The 17226-nt window shown below is 44.2% G+C and overlaps 1 protein-coding gene across 2 annotated transcripts in view; it reads left to right on the top strand.

Annotated features, from left to right (window-relative positions):
- Positions 1 to 17226, top strand: part of PAPSS1 (3'-phosphoadenosine 5'-phosphosulfate synthase 1) — an 85470-nt gene that overhangs the window by 59681 nt on the left and 8563 nt on the right. For both annotated transcript variants that reach the window (XM_067568269.1, XM_067568270.1), the window contains one exon: positions 13655 to 13884. In XM_067568269.1, coding sequence (XP_067424370.1) covers positions 13655 to 13884 — 230 coding nt within the window. The remainder of the gene's footprint in view (positions 1 to 13654; positions 13885 to 17226) is intronic.

Below are 17226 nucleotides of genomic sequence, written 5' to 3'. Positions count from 1 at the left end.
TGTAAATGTTTGAAGTTGGGAGGTGATTATAGGTGTCTGCAGCCGTCTGTTGAGCCTAGTTTTTTGCTGACAGAATTAATTTTGATTTCTAAAGTTGCATGTTTATAAGTAATGTGACAGTCTCACCCTGATTGATCTTCTGTATCATTTCTCAGTGGTTGCCTGGTATTTTCTTTTTGAGACATTCTAATTACTCTCTACCTCGATGGGTCTATTTTATGTCATGCGGGTTAGTTCCTAGTTATTTTTAAGAGAGTGTAAGAATGCAGTTTTTAAATTTTGTCTTCACACTATCAAGTACAATATTCTGTAAACTGCACTCTTGGAATCTTAAAAAGTTGCCTGCCCTGCAGGGGGTTTTCTAACTTGCATGGTGAATTCTGTTCATTTCCTATAAAAGACATTCCCTTCCTCAAGATAGGTAGAATTTTAAGGCATCAGGATTGTACACTGTACAAAAACATGCACAATCGGCTGTACTTGTTAAGCTGTATTTAATTTCCCCCCCTCAAAACATAGTTACAGCGGTAGCCATTCTGAATACAGTCTGGTTGAGGTATATGCACATCAAAAAGATGTTCTGATTAAGGTGCGAAGGTTTGACAAATGTGAGACTATTTTCCATTAGGGGACAAACTGAAATCTGCAGAACTGCTCTATCATTTTCATTCAGTTATTTACTATATTGTACAGCTAAACCACATGCTGAAAATACAATGAAACAAGAAAACTTGCTCAAAATCTGATGGTATAACTGGGTATCTGGAAATCAAAGAACTGCTACTTGGACACAGAAAAATCTAATTCAGTAAGAACCAAATATATTTTAATTGATAGGTGTTTCTTGGTCCTATCAGAGATTGTCCAAAAAAGACTCTGAGTGGTCTCGCTCATAACACACCTAGGTTGGGGTTTTGGTAGGGAGGGAATGACATGCTCAATTTCCAGTGAATTTCAAGGGGATTTGGGTGCCTAAATCCCTTAGGTTTATTTTGAATACTAGGAAAGCTAGAAAAACTGTCTAATACATACATGGAAATACACGGTATGTTACACTTTGGAATCTGGAGAATATTACATTGAATCTGCTATCCAACTATTTAACTTTTGTCTGTAGATAATCCCCATTAATATAAACGAGTTCCTCGCTTCTCTGAAAACAGTTTTGTGTTTGGCTGTAGAGGAAGATCAGTTCTGTTAAATGTGGCATCATCTGCATAGAGTTTACTTTCTAAAGAAAAATATTTCTGCTTTCAGTAAATAGTTTAGCTATAGAGAAAAAATATGACAAAGGTGAGCAGGTAGAAATGAGTGAAGCACTTGTAACCATGAATGTTACCAAATTTTTTTCCCCCTACATTGTTTTTGTATGTCTCAGTTTTTAAAATGTGTGGGTGTATATAAGTGTTTGTTTAAAAAAAACATGTTTCAACATGTCAGTGCTGCTTTTAAGGTTGAAATTTTAACAAAAAGTCAGGAAATGCAAAGATAAAGCTTCCAATAAGTGTTAATTCCTTCCTTTTTCATTCAGGATATATTTCAGTCTAAGAAATAATTAGAGTGCACAGTTGCAGTTATGGCAGTGTTTAAAATTGCTACGGGAACTGTAACTTTTACATTTTCTTACTGTTGAGATTTACAATCTTAAAACTATATTCCTTGGTGTAGGGGAAGTGACTGTAGTAGTGTTCTGTTATTTTATCTTATTGAATCTTTCTCTTGACAACCTAGTCCGCCTGAATATGTTACTAACATAGAAATAGCAGAGACTTTGGGACTAAACAAAGGCACAGTATTTCTAGTGTACATGACATGGGGAATATCCATCTTCTAAGACTTTTAAGGGCCAGATTTTCAAAAGAGCTCAGCATGCAACAGCCCCTGTTTAAATATCTAAATGAACTGGCCAGATTTTTCATTTGTGCTCAGCACTTGAGCCTAATGGGCTCTCTCTTGAAAATCTTGCCACTTCAGTTAGATATCTAAATAGGTGCTGAGCTCATAGAAAATCTAACCCCAGTTTTGGGTACTGAGCACTTCAGAAATTGTATCCCTACATCTTCTGGATCTTTAGAAGGCCACTTGCATGCCAAATGGAAAAACTGTTCATTCCTTTGCCTGTGTTTGTCAGTTTGGGGCTCTTTTGTATATCTTGAAGCAGTTCTTGCTGAGAACTGCTCTTTTACACAGGAATTGCCTCACAGAATCAGACCCACCGTCTGTCTAGTTCAGTGTCTTGTCTCCATCAGAGGGGGGCATAAAAAAGCTGCCAGAAACTGCTTGATAAATTGATATGCGGGTAATCTGGCCCCATGAAAATCTCATCCTAATCCTTAATGGTTAGACTATCTTCAACCCTGAAAAGTGAAATTTTATCTCCTTTCTGCTGCAGAGCTTCTTTCCTTGTTCATTACTAATGGGCAATAGCACCGATGGAATTTGGAGGTGGTCCCAGTGTTGCTGCTGGAGACTCCAGGACTAATTCCTGCCCTTCAGCTTAGACCACCAGATCTTCTGCATCCAGTGGCATAAACAAAATGGTGGTTCAATTTCTCCTGACCATTTTGTCTTAACTTTAAGTTTTATTTGTTTTTGTGCAGTGGTGACTTCATTTCAGCTCCTAACACATCTCTTCCTCACCTGAGGTGAGGCATTACCAGAGTATTGAGGCTCTAACCCTCTGGCTTCTGTGGTACAGCATCTTTTGAGTGACCCCTCTCCCACCCCCCATGCTCAGCCTTGCAAGCACTGAACCAAATCCAAGAGCTGCTGTAGACAGCTTTTCAGGAGCCTCAGAGAGTTAGCTGTCTTGATGCCATAAATGGCAGACCTTTCCTTTGACAGGGTACAGCCTTGGGAAGGCAAACTATGCCCAGTAGCTCTAAGCCACCGATCCTTGCTCTGCTGGGATGTGGGGCTTTGACTGAGGCAGGTGTGTGGGCAGGGTTGAGGCTCTAAAGCCACAACTCTAATGTGGGAGGCTCAGCCAGGAGCATGAGGATTTTCATAAGGAAGAGAACCCCTCACAGTCTGCTGAGGGGTAAGTCTTGTGAACTCCAGAGACTGCATTTCAGAATGCAGTAATTCATACTGTTAATGAGCAAGTGTGGTTTTAAACCTTTTCTCTGCCTTCCCATCCTGAGGAAAGGACTTGCTGGGGCTTTTCTCCTCACAGACACATTTTCACAGTGCTGGAAAAGATTCATACACACCAGATGTTCAAAATCAAGATTCTTTTAAATCTGATGCAGAGAATTATTCACCCAGAGGTCAGAACAGACATTGCTATAGACATAATTTTACCATTATGATAAAGATGTGCAAAGATCCAAAACTTTGTGGTATCAGCTACTTCCTGGCAGTGGTCATCCCTAGCCAGTTATCTCCAGCAGCCAGGATTGTTGGTGCCATATTTCATCTTCATCCGCTACGGAGAATTTTTTTTCAAAATGCCCCTCCAGAAATGTCTTCTGAGGACATGGAACCACTCACTGGATAGAGTGGAAAATTAGGTGTCATTCCCGGATCACATCTGAATGTCTCTTTGTGGGCGGTCAAGTACAAACAACACGCTGACAGGCAGCCCAATTCTCGCTTTAGACTCATTGCGGAAGCAAGCCTCGCAGGTAGGACAGCATGTTTGAAAGACAAACTTCCAGAATCTTAGAGTACACATCCTTTTAGTTCACTTTGACAGCTCTATCAGTGGCGTGCCTGAACAAAAGCGTACAGCCACACAGGTTCAGACAGTGTCCATTATAATATCTGTATCTATGTTCAGTAGCATTTACTTCAGAAGAGTGTACATGAAACCATGTAGTGGGCAGCAGTGGGGCTCACAGGGGAAGTTTCCTTTCTCTTTTAGTTAGAGGTTGGTTTACCTAGGATTGAAGCATGAGTGTTCATCTCTTACAAAATCAAGGATTAACCAGAGTTCAAAGCCTCTCTGGCAATGGACATAGAAAAGAATCTGCTGTTTTTCAAGATTGTTTACATAAAGGGTGCAGACTAGAGGAAGCGGGAGAACTGAAGTCCTCCTCCTATTTCTCCACTAGACCAGAAGGCACTTCAGATTTGATAGATAGGAACCTCCATTGCACTTTTAGATCACACCAGATCTCTTGAAGCAAGAACTCCTCCTTAATTTGGAGCTAGTCGACCTACAGCTAACAGCCTGGACATGGGAAGAGAGGTGTAGTTCAACAGGGATTGTCCATTAGCCTCATCAGTATTTTTTGAGTTTTCAGACAGAACTCAATGAGGAAATTTTATTTATTGATCAGATGAAATCACATTTCTGAGTGGAAGCAGAAAGCTCTCTGGGCAGGAACTTTCTCTTTATTTGTATAGTGCCTAGTACAAGGGGAGCCCTCACCTGTAGATGCTACAATAATACAAATAACCATAAATTTCTGGTGATCCTTGCTACACTAAAGTTTCTCCAGGCCAGTTGCTTGGGTGCTTGGTTGTAGAAATCCAAATCAAAGTGGGAAACAACCCTAGTGGCATTTTTTATGCAGGCACATCAGAGTGTCAGAGGGCAGGTCTACACTACCATTTAAGTGGCTCTAACTTATATCACTCAGGTGTATGAAAAAGGCATCCCTGAGCAATGTAAGTTACAGCAACTTAAGCACTATTCACACTGGCGCTGTGTTGGCAGGAGACACTTTCCCGCCAACATAGCTTCCGCTTTTCGTATAGAGTGCTTCTAGTGTAGACCTGCCCTGAGTAAGACAAGCTGGTGGCTGGTCTTCCTAGGTGCCATTACCTACAAAAGACAGGCTTTGGAATTCTTCTATCCATAGAAGAACCACACTGCCATTGTTGTGAGGAAAAGATGATTCTTATCGCTTCAGGAACTTTTAGAACCAAAATGAATTCTTCTTTCCACAATTAGTGGGAAATAATTCTCACATCATTTTGTTCCAATCCTTAGCACCCCTTTTTGGTCATCCCTAGAATGCTAAAGACATGAAGTACACATACCAGTTTTTCATCTTATTCTATCCAAAATGGCACAACCTAGGTCTGCAAAGTTGTTTCAGGCCAGATGTTAAAATCCTGCACCAACTGGAATGCTAGGCATCTGGAAAACAATTTATGAAAAATTCACAGCTCCCACTGCAGTGTTTCTAGTGACTTTGTGGGAAGCCTCATCTGAGGAAGATTTGCAAAGTAGGTTTCCATTCCCCTACAGAAACATCCAGTGGTAGAAAGTGCTACTGTGTTGGTTCCCATATAATTCCCTTAAATTACAAATCTCTTGCTGTATATGCCGGGGGGGGGGGAAGAAGGAAAGGAAATGTCTGTGTCTGCCTGTAATTCTGTGACAGTAATTAAAACTCTGCTTATTCTTTCCCTCCCCGGTTCTGTGGTATACTACTTGACATTAGTGATAAATGAGGAGAAAAGCTGTGCAACATAGTGAGAAATTTCTGACCTGGTAATTTTTCTTTCTGTTAACAGATTCTCTCCTTATTCAACCTACCCTGGTGATTTGGCAAATGACTAGAATACAATTTGCAACCAATTGAAATTTTTCTCCAAAGGAGACTTGAACATTTAATTGCATTATGGTTATTATGTATAAATCAAGTTATTATTTTAATGCTAATCAGTTGCTGGAGGATTTTTACAGTTTTACAAGAACTCTTCTGGTGGCCTGAGCTGCAGGGGGGGTTTAGTGCTGGAGCCTATAGCAACATTGGATTGCCTCCAAATTTCTTAGGTAAATGGTGTTAACCCACTAGTGATGCATGAGGTGAGAAGCTGTTAACAGAAAATTATCAGGTAAGAAATTGCTCATTCTAATATTACTTTGATTATGGTCTAAAAGTCATTTATCAGAAGTTGCCATTTTTATATTTTATTGCTCAATTCTTGTCATTTGCTGACTTATTTTACTGTGCAAACTCCTTATGATAAAAGGATAATGGGGAATATGCAGTCCTTTGGCACTCTGCCTTACTAGCAGTCCCTCTAGTCTCTTGCCATCTTTCACAACTGGCTAATTGATCAAACTGTCTTCAAGATGCCAGATGCCTCCTGATCTACTTTGGCCACCCAGTGTAGTTTGGAAGGCCAGGGGAACGCAGATGGAGAATTGCTTTGGATTTGACTTCAGTTTGGCAGAAGTTTAACTGCTGAAAGTGGGTAAATGTTTGTTTCATAATACTGATTAACCTATAGTAATGCTTGCAATTAAAATGTTTATATGCATATTTTTTATTGCTCTGATGGGATTTTTGGCAGCAAATTTCTGTGCTGCATGTCTTTTAGAGGAAGAATGTATTTCATTTAAAAATGGAAACACAGAGCCAGATCACATTTCATTGATGGAAGGACTTCCTTTGCATGAATCTTTCATTCTTCTTCGAGTGCTTGCTCATGTCCTTTCCACTATAGGTGTGTGCACGCCTCCGTGCACAGTTTCTGGAACTTTTTTCCCCTTAGCAGATCCCCGTAGGGCTGGCTCTGGTGCCCCCTGGAGCCCCGCGCACATGCCACAGTATATTAGGTTCTGCCGGCCCTATGCCCCCTCAGTTTCTTCTTTCCGCCCGTGATGGTTGCTGGAACTATCCTTGCTCTCAGCAAGTACTATTCCCCTTCTTTGAACTTGTTAGTTATTCTAAGTAGTTTAGTTAGTTAAGTAGTTGTTAAGTGTTGTTAAAAAGAGTAGTTAGAGATAAGGCAAGTCCCTGCGGGGACTTAGAGCGGCCAGGCTATGCCCCGGTCGTCGGGATTCAAGCTGTGTGCCTCCTGCGGGAAGGCCTTCGCGCTCAGCGACCCCCACGACCGCTGCCTTAAGTGCTTGGGGGGGGGGGGGGCACACAGAAAAGAAAAGTGCAAGATCTGCAGGGCTTTTAAACCAAGGACTCAGAAGGACTGAGAGAGATGGTTAAAAAGCCCTGCTGATGGAGGCAGCGCTCCGTCCGGCATCCAAGCCGGCCCGCTTCAGTTCGGCACCGAGTGTGACCTTGGTGCACAGTGCACCGCCGGCACAACTCGCACCGAGCAACATTACCGGTACCAAAGAGCGCCTGGAGCGCAGACACTCCCCTGCACTATCGATACGGACAGGGTCGAGTACAGAGATGCACCAGACCCGGCCCATTGAGTCTTCTCCGGTGCCTGCATCTCCGATCAGGGAGCCTCCCCTGACTCCTGGGAATGGGAGAGTGCCCCTGCCGACGTCTTCAACACCAGAGGCTTTTCAGTCAGCAAGAGCCTTGTTGGCCTTGCCTACACCATCTCCGCGCCCCCCCCTCCCCCCGCCGAGGGAGAAGGGGCTGGTGTCACGGGGGAAACCCATGTTGGGTCCCCCTGAAGGGCGGTGGAGATCCCCAGTACAGGAAGGAAGATCTCCTGCCAGACGGCTACCGGGGATAGATCAGAGACGCTCCCCCAGCAGTTGCTCCAGGTTGACGTCGTTGAGCCGGCCTGCTTCGACTCAGGACGCAGAGTCTTCCTCTCGGCGCCGACGTCAATCCTGAGCACCGGAGGCAGCGCAGGCCAGGAGGTGGCACCGGTTGAGGTCTGCCAGGTGGCACTCGGACAACTCCTGTCTCAGTTCCCCGGCGCTGAGGAGTTTGCCTGTGCCCACATGGCGCAGAACTTGGTCGCTGTTGGCGGACCTGGCACCGCGCAGTCCATGACGTGGAACCTGGTCGCTGGAGTCTGGCTCAGCGCTGAGGAGCTCGGAGTGGCGCCAACCTCGGTCACCAAAAGGGTCTGCAGGGCTGCATGGGAAGTGGTACTGGAAGTCATCAGTACCAAGACGATGCTCCTGTACCTCTAGCTCTTCGGAGCACACCTCCGTTCATCGGCACCGTTCGCAGTGACAGAGGCAGGCCTCGTCGTCGTCTAGGTCGGAGGTGTCGAGAGGGCGGTCCCCAGCATGGAAAGATGCCTGGGACCAAGAACGTGCACGGCACCGCCGGTCCAGTGACTCGGGGTTTCCCAGGGGGCACAGCGGTCAGGAGACCTCCTCACCAGACGAGGCAGAATCCCGGGACCACTCGGCGCCACTGGAGGATTTCAGGGTGCACAAGGAGCTGCTCAAGAGGGTGGCCTCCAACTTGGGGCCGCAGGTGAAAGAGTTAGAAGAGGCCGAAGATAACCTCTTTAATGTGCTGGCGGTGGCTGCCCCAGTGAGAGTGGCCCTCCCCGTCCACGAAAGAGTCCTTAAAATTGTAAAGGCCCTGTGGCAAACCTCTTCCTCAGTCACCCCTACGTCAGAGGTGGCCGAGAGAAAGTATTATGTCCCAGCCAAAGGGTTTGAATATCTGTTCACTCACCCTGCCCCGGAAACCCTGGTGATAGATGCAGCTAACCAGCATGACAGGCAAGGGGTCCACTCCCAAGAACAAAGACGACAAAAAGCTGGATTTCTTTGGGAGAGAGGTTTATTCCACGGCAAACCTGCAGTTCAGGATTGCCAACCATCAGGCCCTCCTGAGTAGATATAATTTCAACTTGTGGGATTCTGTCAGGCGGTTGCTGAGGCCCTGCCACAGGACAGGCCGCAGACTTTAATGCCATCATGGAGGAAGGAACCACAGTGGCTAGCGCAGCACTCCAGACGTCCTGTGACGCTGCTGACTCGGCGGGCAGGGCCATACCCTCTGCCATGTCCATGAGAAGGTGCTCGTGGCTGCAATCCTCGGGCCTGTCCCAGGAGGTGCAGCAATCGATTCAGGATCTCCCTTTTGATGGGTCAGCCCTATTCTCCGACCAGACTGATGCGAAGCTGCATGGTCTGAAGGACTCCAGGGCAACACTTCGCTCCCTAGGCCTGTACACGCCGCAGGCTTCCAGGCGTCAGTCATGGCCCCAGGGGCTCTGATCGGGGGAGGAGAAGAGGCTCCTGCACATCAACGTGAAGGAGCTGAGGGCCATTCGCCTAGCATGTAAGGTGCTCCTCCGGTCCATGACAGGCAGAGTGGTGCAGGTGCTGATGGACAACACCGCAGCTATGTTTTACATAAACAGGCAGGGTGAGTGTGCTCCTCGGCACTCTGTGAGGAAGCTACCCATCTGTAAGACTTTGCCGTGAGGCACGATTTCCACTTAACTGCCTCTCACCTCAGCAGGTCGTTTCTACCCCGCCATGACTGGTCGTTGCACGCAGAGGTGGTGGCTACGATCTTCCAGAAGTGGGGCGTTCCCCAACTGGACCTATTTGCATCAGCCTGGAACGTGAAGTGTCCAAGGTTCTGCTTGCTCCGGGGTTGCGAGACTGGTTCAATTTCCGACACGTTCCTCGTGAACTGGACGGGGACCCTCATACGCATTTCTGCCCATTCCGCTCCTGCCCAAGGTCCTGCTGAAAATAAAGAGGGACGGGGCAGACGTTATACACATCGATCTGGCCTGGCCGAGATAGCACTGGTTCAGCATGCTGCTGGATCTTTCGATTGCCCCACCCCTAAAGCTCCCGAAGTGACACCACCTTCTGTCCCAGGACCACAGCTGCCTGTTACACCCGTACCTGGACTCCCTGCACCTCAAGGCCTGGAGGCTTTGTGGCTGATGGAGGGAGAGAGCCCTGCTCGGTGCAGGTCCAACAAGTCCTGCTGGACAGCAGGAAACCTTCTACACAGGTCGTGTATCGGGCTAAGTGGAGATGGTTTACCTCTTCGGCGGAGTCCCAGGGTATCCTGCCCAGCCTATCACCTATACAGGCAATCCTGGAGTACCTGCTCCAGCTCCAGCTCCAGAGTCTGGCGCTGGCCTCGCTGAAGGTTCACCTGGTGGCCATTTCGGCCTTCCATCAGCCGCTAGAGGGGAGATCGTTGTTCTCCCACCTCATGTCAGGCAGGCTCCTCAAGGGGGTGGAGAGGCTCTATCCGCAGGTCCGTGCCCCGGTGCCTCCCTGGGATCTCAACCTGGTTCTCTCATGGCTCACGGGGCCCCCCTTTGAACCCATGGCTTCATGCCCCATGCTTTCATGGAAGGTAGCCTTCCTGGTGGCCATTACCTCAGCTAGGAGGGTCTCTGAGATTAGGGCCTTGACCTCGAAGCCCCCTTATACAGTATTTTATTCGATAAGGTGCAGTTGAGCCACATCCAGCCTTCCTGCCCAAGGTGGTTTCCCAATTTCATTGAAACCAAGATATTTTTCTCCCCGTGTTTTTTCCCAAAACGCACGGTTCGGAGGAGAGGGCATTCGCTGGACGTCAGACGAGCCCTGGCCTTCTACATCGTGCGTACAGAGCCATTCTGGAAATCAACGCAGCTCTTCGTCACAGTGGCTAACCGGATGAAAGGCTCACCTGTCTCCACCCAGTGCATCTCTTTGTGGATTACATCATTCATCAAGTTCAGCTACAAGCAGGCGAGGGTGCTGCTTCCGGGAACCATCACAGTGCACTCAACCAGAGCTCAAGCCTCGTCTACAGCCTTCCTGGAAAGAGTGCCCCTGCAGAACATCTGCAAAGCCACCATCTGGTTGTCGGTGCACACCTTCATGTCCCACTATGCCATAATTCAGGAGGCGAGACAGGACGCAGGATTCGGCAGAGCGATGCTGAGGGCAGCTCACCTGTAACTCCTGCCCACCTCCAAAGGTATTGCTTGTTAGTCACCTGTCGTGACTCAAAGAAGAAAACAAGGTTACTTACCAGTAACTGATGTTCTTCGAGATGTGTTGCTCATATCCATTCCACACCCACCCCCTGTCCCCGCTGTTGGAGTTGGCAGAAAGAAGGGACTGAGGGGGCGTAGGGCCGGCAGCACCTAATATACCACGGCATGTGCGTGGGACTCCAGGGGGTGCCGGAGCTGGCCCTATGGGATCTGCTAAGGGGGAAAAATGTTCCGTGAACCATGCTGCACTCACTATAGTGGATTGGACATGGGCAACACATCTTGAAGAACATCAGTTACTGATAAGTAACCTTGTTTTATCCTGTAGGCTAATAAATTACCAAAAAAAGAAAAAGGAAAGCATTTTCAGAGAAATTACTAAGTATTCCCAAAAAGATAGCAAAACAATTAAAGGTTGCTTAATTTTTCTCCCCAACTGTGTTAAACAACACAAAAACAAACACCCACTTCTCTGCCCCCAACCAAAAAAAAATTAATAGTGTGTCTATTAGGATTTATAGATGGGATTTTCAGAAGTGCCTAAGGATCCAATTTGCAAAGGTATTTAGATGCTGAGAGATGCAGATAGGCACCTAGATGGATTTTCAAAAGCACCTGAGCGAATTAGGTACCTAACTCCCATTGATTGCTGAGTGAGAGAGGCTTTGAGGAGCCAGGGATTTAGCAGCGATAAGCAGAGGTATTGGGGGAAGGGAGGCCAGAATCTCATCAGAGCTGCTCACTGCCACCTTCACTCCTGCTTTGTCTCTCAGTGAACCAAGCAAGAGTGCCAGGGGTGCAGAGTATTTGAGCCGTCTGTGCATTAAGGGTTCCCTACTTCTATGCAAAAAGGTACATTTACTCCAACTGTGTGGTTAGAAATAGCTGTTTTCTTACTGGTTGGTGGGTTTAATTGATGCATTGAAGTAGATGGCTAATGTTTGTATGATGTATAGATCTGAATTAATGGTTATGTTTCAGGGTGTTGTACTGGGTGGTTGTTACTAGAGGGAGTTTTTTAAGTAGCAATAGGTTGTTGTGTATCATTATTATTGCCTGTGAAGTGGTATTTTATGTGTAGCTGTTTTTTCAATAATTGGCATTTTTGACTGGAGATAAATGTCGCACGTGTTATGCAGTGATGAAGAGGAAAGACATGCATTACGGTGGGTGTAGCTGGGTGAGATAACATAGGTATGGCAAAACAGTGATGTATGGATGAGGATTTAGGGATTTCCTGTGTGGTGGCTTTTTTATTTCCTTTTTTAAATTGTTGTATTGGTGATATATGCAGTTGATCAACCTTAACTGCCTTTTAGAATTTTTGTTGGGACACAGTATATTAAGCTTATGGATGATTTTATTTTTTCTTTTTGATACCAAATAAGAAGCATGGTTAATTGAACACTGGTGCTCTTTTAAATGTGCATTTCAGAATTTTGCTGTTGAAAAGAACATTCTGAGATAATGCACAATCTTTGAGAAGTACATTTTATTCTGCCAGATTAACTTTTAAATTCGACAGGAATTTGGTTTTGAAGAACATTGAGGATTGCTCCTATGAATTGTAATATTATGAAACAGAGAAATAGATTGTGCTTGGGCCTAAACCATTGCTATAATTTCTTTTAGTATTTATAGTATTTTAGTATCCTCAGGAATACTCCAGGATATGTGCTCCCTCATGTCTCAGACATAGTGTTCCAAACACTATACTAAAATTACTGTATTCTAAATGTGTAAAAGACCCAAGGCAATCTTTAGATGTCCTGGGATTGCCTGGAGATGAAGCAGTGCTTATGGGCAATAAATATAAAATTGATGCAGATAACTGATTTTATTTTAAGCTAGGTCTAGATGAAGAATTATGTTTTCATATTTAAATATTTGAGGAAAAACTCGGGATGTGTGTGCGCTTAAGTAGGATTTGGAAGTAATTTCCGTATTATCAGTCAGAGGCTACCTACCCACAGTCATCCATTGTTTGAAGGTAGTGCGACACTCTTCTAACATGGTATGATACTTCAGTTACATTTCTTGATTTTTTTTTTTTAAGGTTATCCGAACAGCACTTCTGCATTGCTTTCTACATGCAGATTAATTTTGACACTGCTGTTAAACATTAAAAAAAGTAGTGATTTACACATTAGATCTCTCTGTTGTAGTCTGTTGTCTCTTACAGTAGGCAATACGACATATTTCAAAGGAAGGTGTAAAAATCTCTTAAGTAAATCTACGTTAACACTGCAATTTTTCACCTGAAGGAGAAATTTTCTTCCCTAGCTGATAAGCTTATGATTTGAAGGCTGAAACATGACAACTCCTTTAATTTCATTTTTGTTAATACAACTATAGATGCTCTTATGCATGTGAATAGCTAATCTGTTTTGAATCCTATTCAGCTATTTACTTCCCCACTATCCTACACAAGGGAGTCCCATAGGCTAATTATATTACTTAGCGTTTGCTCTTATAGATTTTTTAATTTAGTTTCTTTGCGTTTACAGGTCCCTGCTGACCATCCCATTCATTATTTTAGACATCTGTCGTGTCAACCTATTCTTTATGCTATATAGTCCAATTAATCTCCTACAGAAGCTTCTCACTGCATCTTAGCATGACATCCCTAGGGCAACTACAGCAGTTGCTTACATGGAAAAGTAAGAGGGAAATATTCAGTAGATTGACTGTCTTTTTTTAATTGAACTTATCAGCTGGAAATGGAGAACCGGCACTGAGACTATCAGGTCTTCATGAACCTACTAGCAAGTGCTCTGTTGAACAGTCTGTTGATTTATATCTTGAGAACTGCTTACCAAACTGATATGTACTATTGCTTTCATGCAAACTCGTGTTTTATATTTTTACAATAGAACAACAACAAAAATATATACACTGATGCACATTTTATTTTCTTGGGAAGCATGAGAAGCCAGAGCATAGTTCTATGTCATAGGCAGTTGTGTTAGTTTAGCAGTAGTGATAGCGTTGTTGGTCATCCCCTTCCCTCTTCACAACTTCTCTTTGTCTCCTGTTCCATTTATTTTCACAAATTGTGTTCCAGGTTCAGTGGCATTGCAGGTCACGGATGGTAGCAGGAGCTAACTTCTACATTGTGGGACGGGATCCAGCGGGCATGCCACACCCTGAGACTGGGAAAGATCTCTACGAACCAACCCATGGTGCAAAAGTGTTGACTATGGCACCAGGCCTCAAAACATTGGAAATTGTACCCTTCAGAGTTGCAGCTTACAATAAGAAGAAGAAGTGCATGGATTATTATGACTCTGAGCAGTAAGTTGTTTTCATTTTAAAACTGTTCAGCATTCTGAGTAATGTGAGGTTTGGGTTGGGGTTTTTTGGCCAAGTTTTTCTGCATTTATTACCTAGTTTTTGATTAAATAGGAGCTTCTCAGAGATATGAATGTCTAGGTCTGCTTATAGATCACGAAAACAGATTGGTTTGGAAACACTTAGTCTCAGTTCACAGTTCTTAACATTTTTCATGATCTGCATATAAAAAGTGATTTTTCACTTCCACCTCTCTTGAGGTTGTTTTTCACTGTATATGTCCAAAAACCAATTCTGTAGATATTACTGTGGTGCCTACCAGTGCAGTGCCACTGTAGGTGATCATTTGCCATTTCGTTTTAAACCACTTTCTTCAGGAGTTTTAAACACAACTGCCTTCATTTGATACTAGTTCATACCAACCACAAGCTGTAAGGCTAGATGCCTTCCCTTTCAGGGAGTATAAAAAATGTGTCTGTTCAGTTACCAGCTCAGCCACAAACTTCGTGTGACAGGGTGCAAGTCACTTAATTTACCTCGTGCCTCAGCTCCCCTTCTGTACAATGAGAATAATATCTCCGAATAATACCTAGCTCTCAGGGGTATATTGTGAAGATAAAATCAATCAGTGATTATGAGGCATCCAGATTCCATGGTTCTGAGGGCCGTATAAGGACCCTAGGTTGACTCTCAGCTCTATAGCTCAAAGCTCTGTCATGTAGAGAACCAGTGCTTTTTTTTCCTCCCACCATTTGTTTTTGGCTGGTGCTTGCAAGCCCAGGCAGCAGCTAAAAGAAGAGAGAGGTGACTGTCTCTTTCTCAAGGCCAAATTATTTTTTTATTAGAGGAGACAAGGCAGATGGAAGTAGGGAGGCGTTAAGCTGGTATTCTGAAGAACTGCTAAATTCTACAAGACAGAGTGACTGAAGCTGTGGGGTTTTTTTGGAGCAGAATAGCTCCATAGGAAAATGGCTTTTGCTCTTGCAGAGCTGAGCAGGAGCTCCCCTTCCTTTCACTCCCACTGGCTGACCTTGGGGGTGGAGAAGAAGAAAAGGTGGGCAGACCTGTTATGTTCAGCCTAGCAGGAGGAAGGGTAGTTGTGCAACACCAACAGAGATTCTATGGCAAATTTACAAGGGAAATGATTCAGCCATTTGGACAGCCCATGTAACCATATAGTACCTAAGCCCTGTATGATATTTGGATAATAATTTGGGATGATTCAGTAGTTTTGGATGTCTACTGAGCTTGAGTAAAATTTTCAGAAGTGCCGTAGGTGCTGAGGCACCTAAAGTCCCATTGACTTTCAGTGAGACTAAGTGCTGGTCTTCACTGCCAAGCGGGGTAGGCTTATGTATGTCTCTCAGTGCTGTGAAAAATTGCATCACCTCACCTGTGTGATGTAATGAAGTCAATCTAAGCCCCAGTATAGGCACATCTAGGCTGATGGAAGAATGCTTCTGTTGATCTAGCTACAGCCTCTCATATAAATGAGAACTGCTCACCTGCAGAGAAAACGTACCCTAATTATTTAAGCTAACTTTTGGTTACTGTAAAGCAGCAAAATGTTTTCACGTACTTAGACTTGTCTTTCTGTCCGTAATAGCAATAGCTATTGAAGATGAAGCTCTAGTTAGATTGTAAGAACTCTGGAACAGTGTCACGTGGTGACTGGTCCCTGTAAGGGAAGTCGGGTCCTGATTTGCCTGTGACTGCCTGCTGAAGGCCCTCCTGGGAAGTCCGTTACTCCCAGCCTTTAGAAGGCAGTCACTCTCAAGCAGACTGGGCCCTGAGTCCCCTTAAAGGGGTCATTTACTTCAGGACAGGAACTGTTTCCTCATTATTTCTGTATACAGAGCCCCTGTGCAGTGGGACCCGGATCTTTGATTAGGGCCTCTGGGCACTAATGCAGTACAAACAATCAAACCAATATAAATGTCTTGGGAGAGGTGTGGGAGGGACTGGATGGCTTAGGATAACTTGTAATGATTTTAAATATTCAGTAAGAATCCAGTTCATATCTTTAGTTGCCAGAAGGAATTGTCTATATATAGATTAAATACATTAGTCTTAGTCCTGTTCCTACAGAACATGGTTCTGCATCACAGTTCACCTTCTTATGTGATTTCAGTTATTTTGGCAGTCTTAGCAAACAAACAAACGGACAGGCCCAGGATCGACTGGGCCATGGAAATGGGAAATACCCTTTAACTCCTACATGTGAGCATCCCATGGTGTAATAGGGGTCTGCGGAAGATATATTGTGATGCATTTGAGATAGTGACGTGGCGGGGTTGGTTAGGGCTGCTTGAGGAGTAAATAGGTTATGTAAGTTGTTTTGTAATCCATTATCTAGTTGTACTTTGTGTTAAGGAAAGCAAAGTGTGAGCAAGGTCAGTTGTTGTACATAAGCCAATTTCTGCGGTTCCTTAGAGTAAACATGCTATGCTGTTTAAAAGCCTAACATGCAAGTAATTAAATGAGACTCTGCCATGATTCCACTTGGAGTGCGTGGCATCGATCCCCTGCAGCACGCTTGTTAGGTTGTTTGGAGTGTAAGCCATGATTAAAGCTAAGTGTACCTAACTGGTGTGGGCGTGTTTTTATTCCTCACCTGGTATCCAGAACCTGCAGGCAGCTGTGATCAGCTGTGCCTGGCATAACACATGGTCAGGGTTGAAGTACATTGGGAAGGCAATGGGAAGAACCTTGCTCTGCAGCTGCCTGTGTTGTACTTGCTCTGGTGATAAACAGAGGACTCCAGTGATATCATTCTGGCACATTGTTTGTGAAAAAGAGCTCATTTATCAAAAGGATTATCCAAAAAATTTTATCTATTATTCTTTCTATATTTTAGACTGAGGTAAAATACAGAATGGAATAAAATAACACATAGAATAAAATTTTATAAGAAGCAAAAACTGGCTGTCTTAAAGACACAGTTACTGATTTTACACATGAGATTTGTTAATGTTCAAGTAACAGAAGTCATGTAATACCAGGATGTATCTGAACAATCAGTTATTTTTTATAATTTCATATTTAATAAATTAAATATCCCTGTAAGCTGAGATTAAACACTAAGCATACACTCTCTTGGAACAGTGATCTACTGAACACTTGCTTGATAAAAGCCAGCGTTTGAGTCTCAGGCAGTTAATGTGTCATGCAGTGCTAACAGTCATGTTGTCCCATGTACTATTACAGAAGTAGTTGAATTTAGCAGTGAGCAAATAAAATCCATTTTTTGTCCATTGGAAACTACACTAGCTTGTTAGGTATAATACAATAACTTAAACAGGTTAAAAATATTTATATAAGTTACACATATTCCAATCAGCAGGA

Source organism: Emydura macquarii, unplaced genomic scaffold (assembly GCF_026122565.2).
Source record: "Emydura macquarii macquarii isolate MOO-44397 ecotype Brisbane River unplaced genomic scaffold, CSIRO-AGI_Emac_v2 contig_2863, whole genome shotgun sequence".
NCBI classification, from domain to species: domain Eukaryota; kingdom Metazoa; phylum Chordata; order Testudines; family Chelidae; genus Emydura; species Emydura macquarii.
Note: the sequence above shows the minus strand (reverse complement) of the source record. Positions and strands in the feature narration are given on the sequence as shown.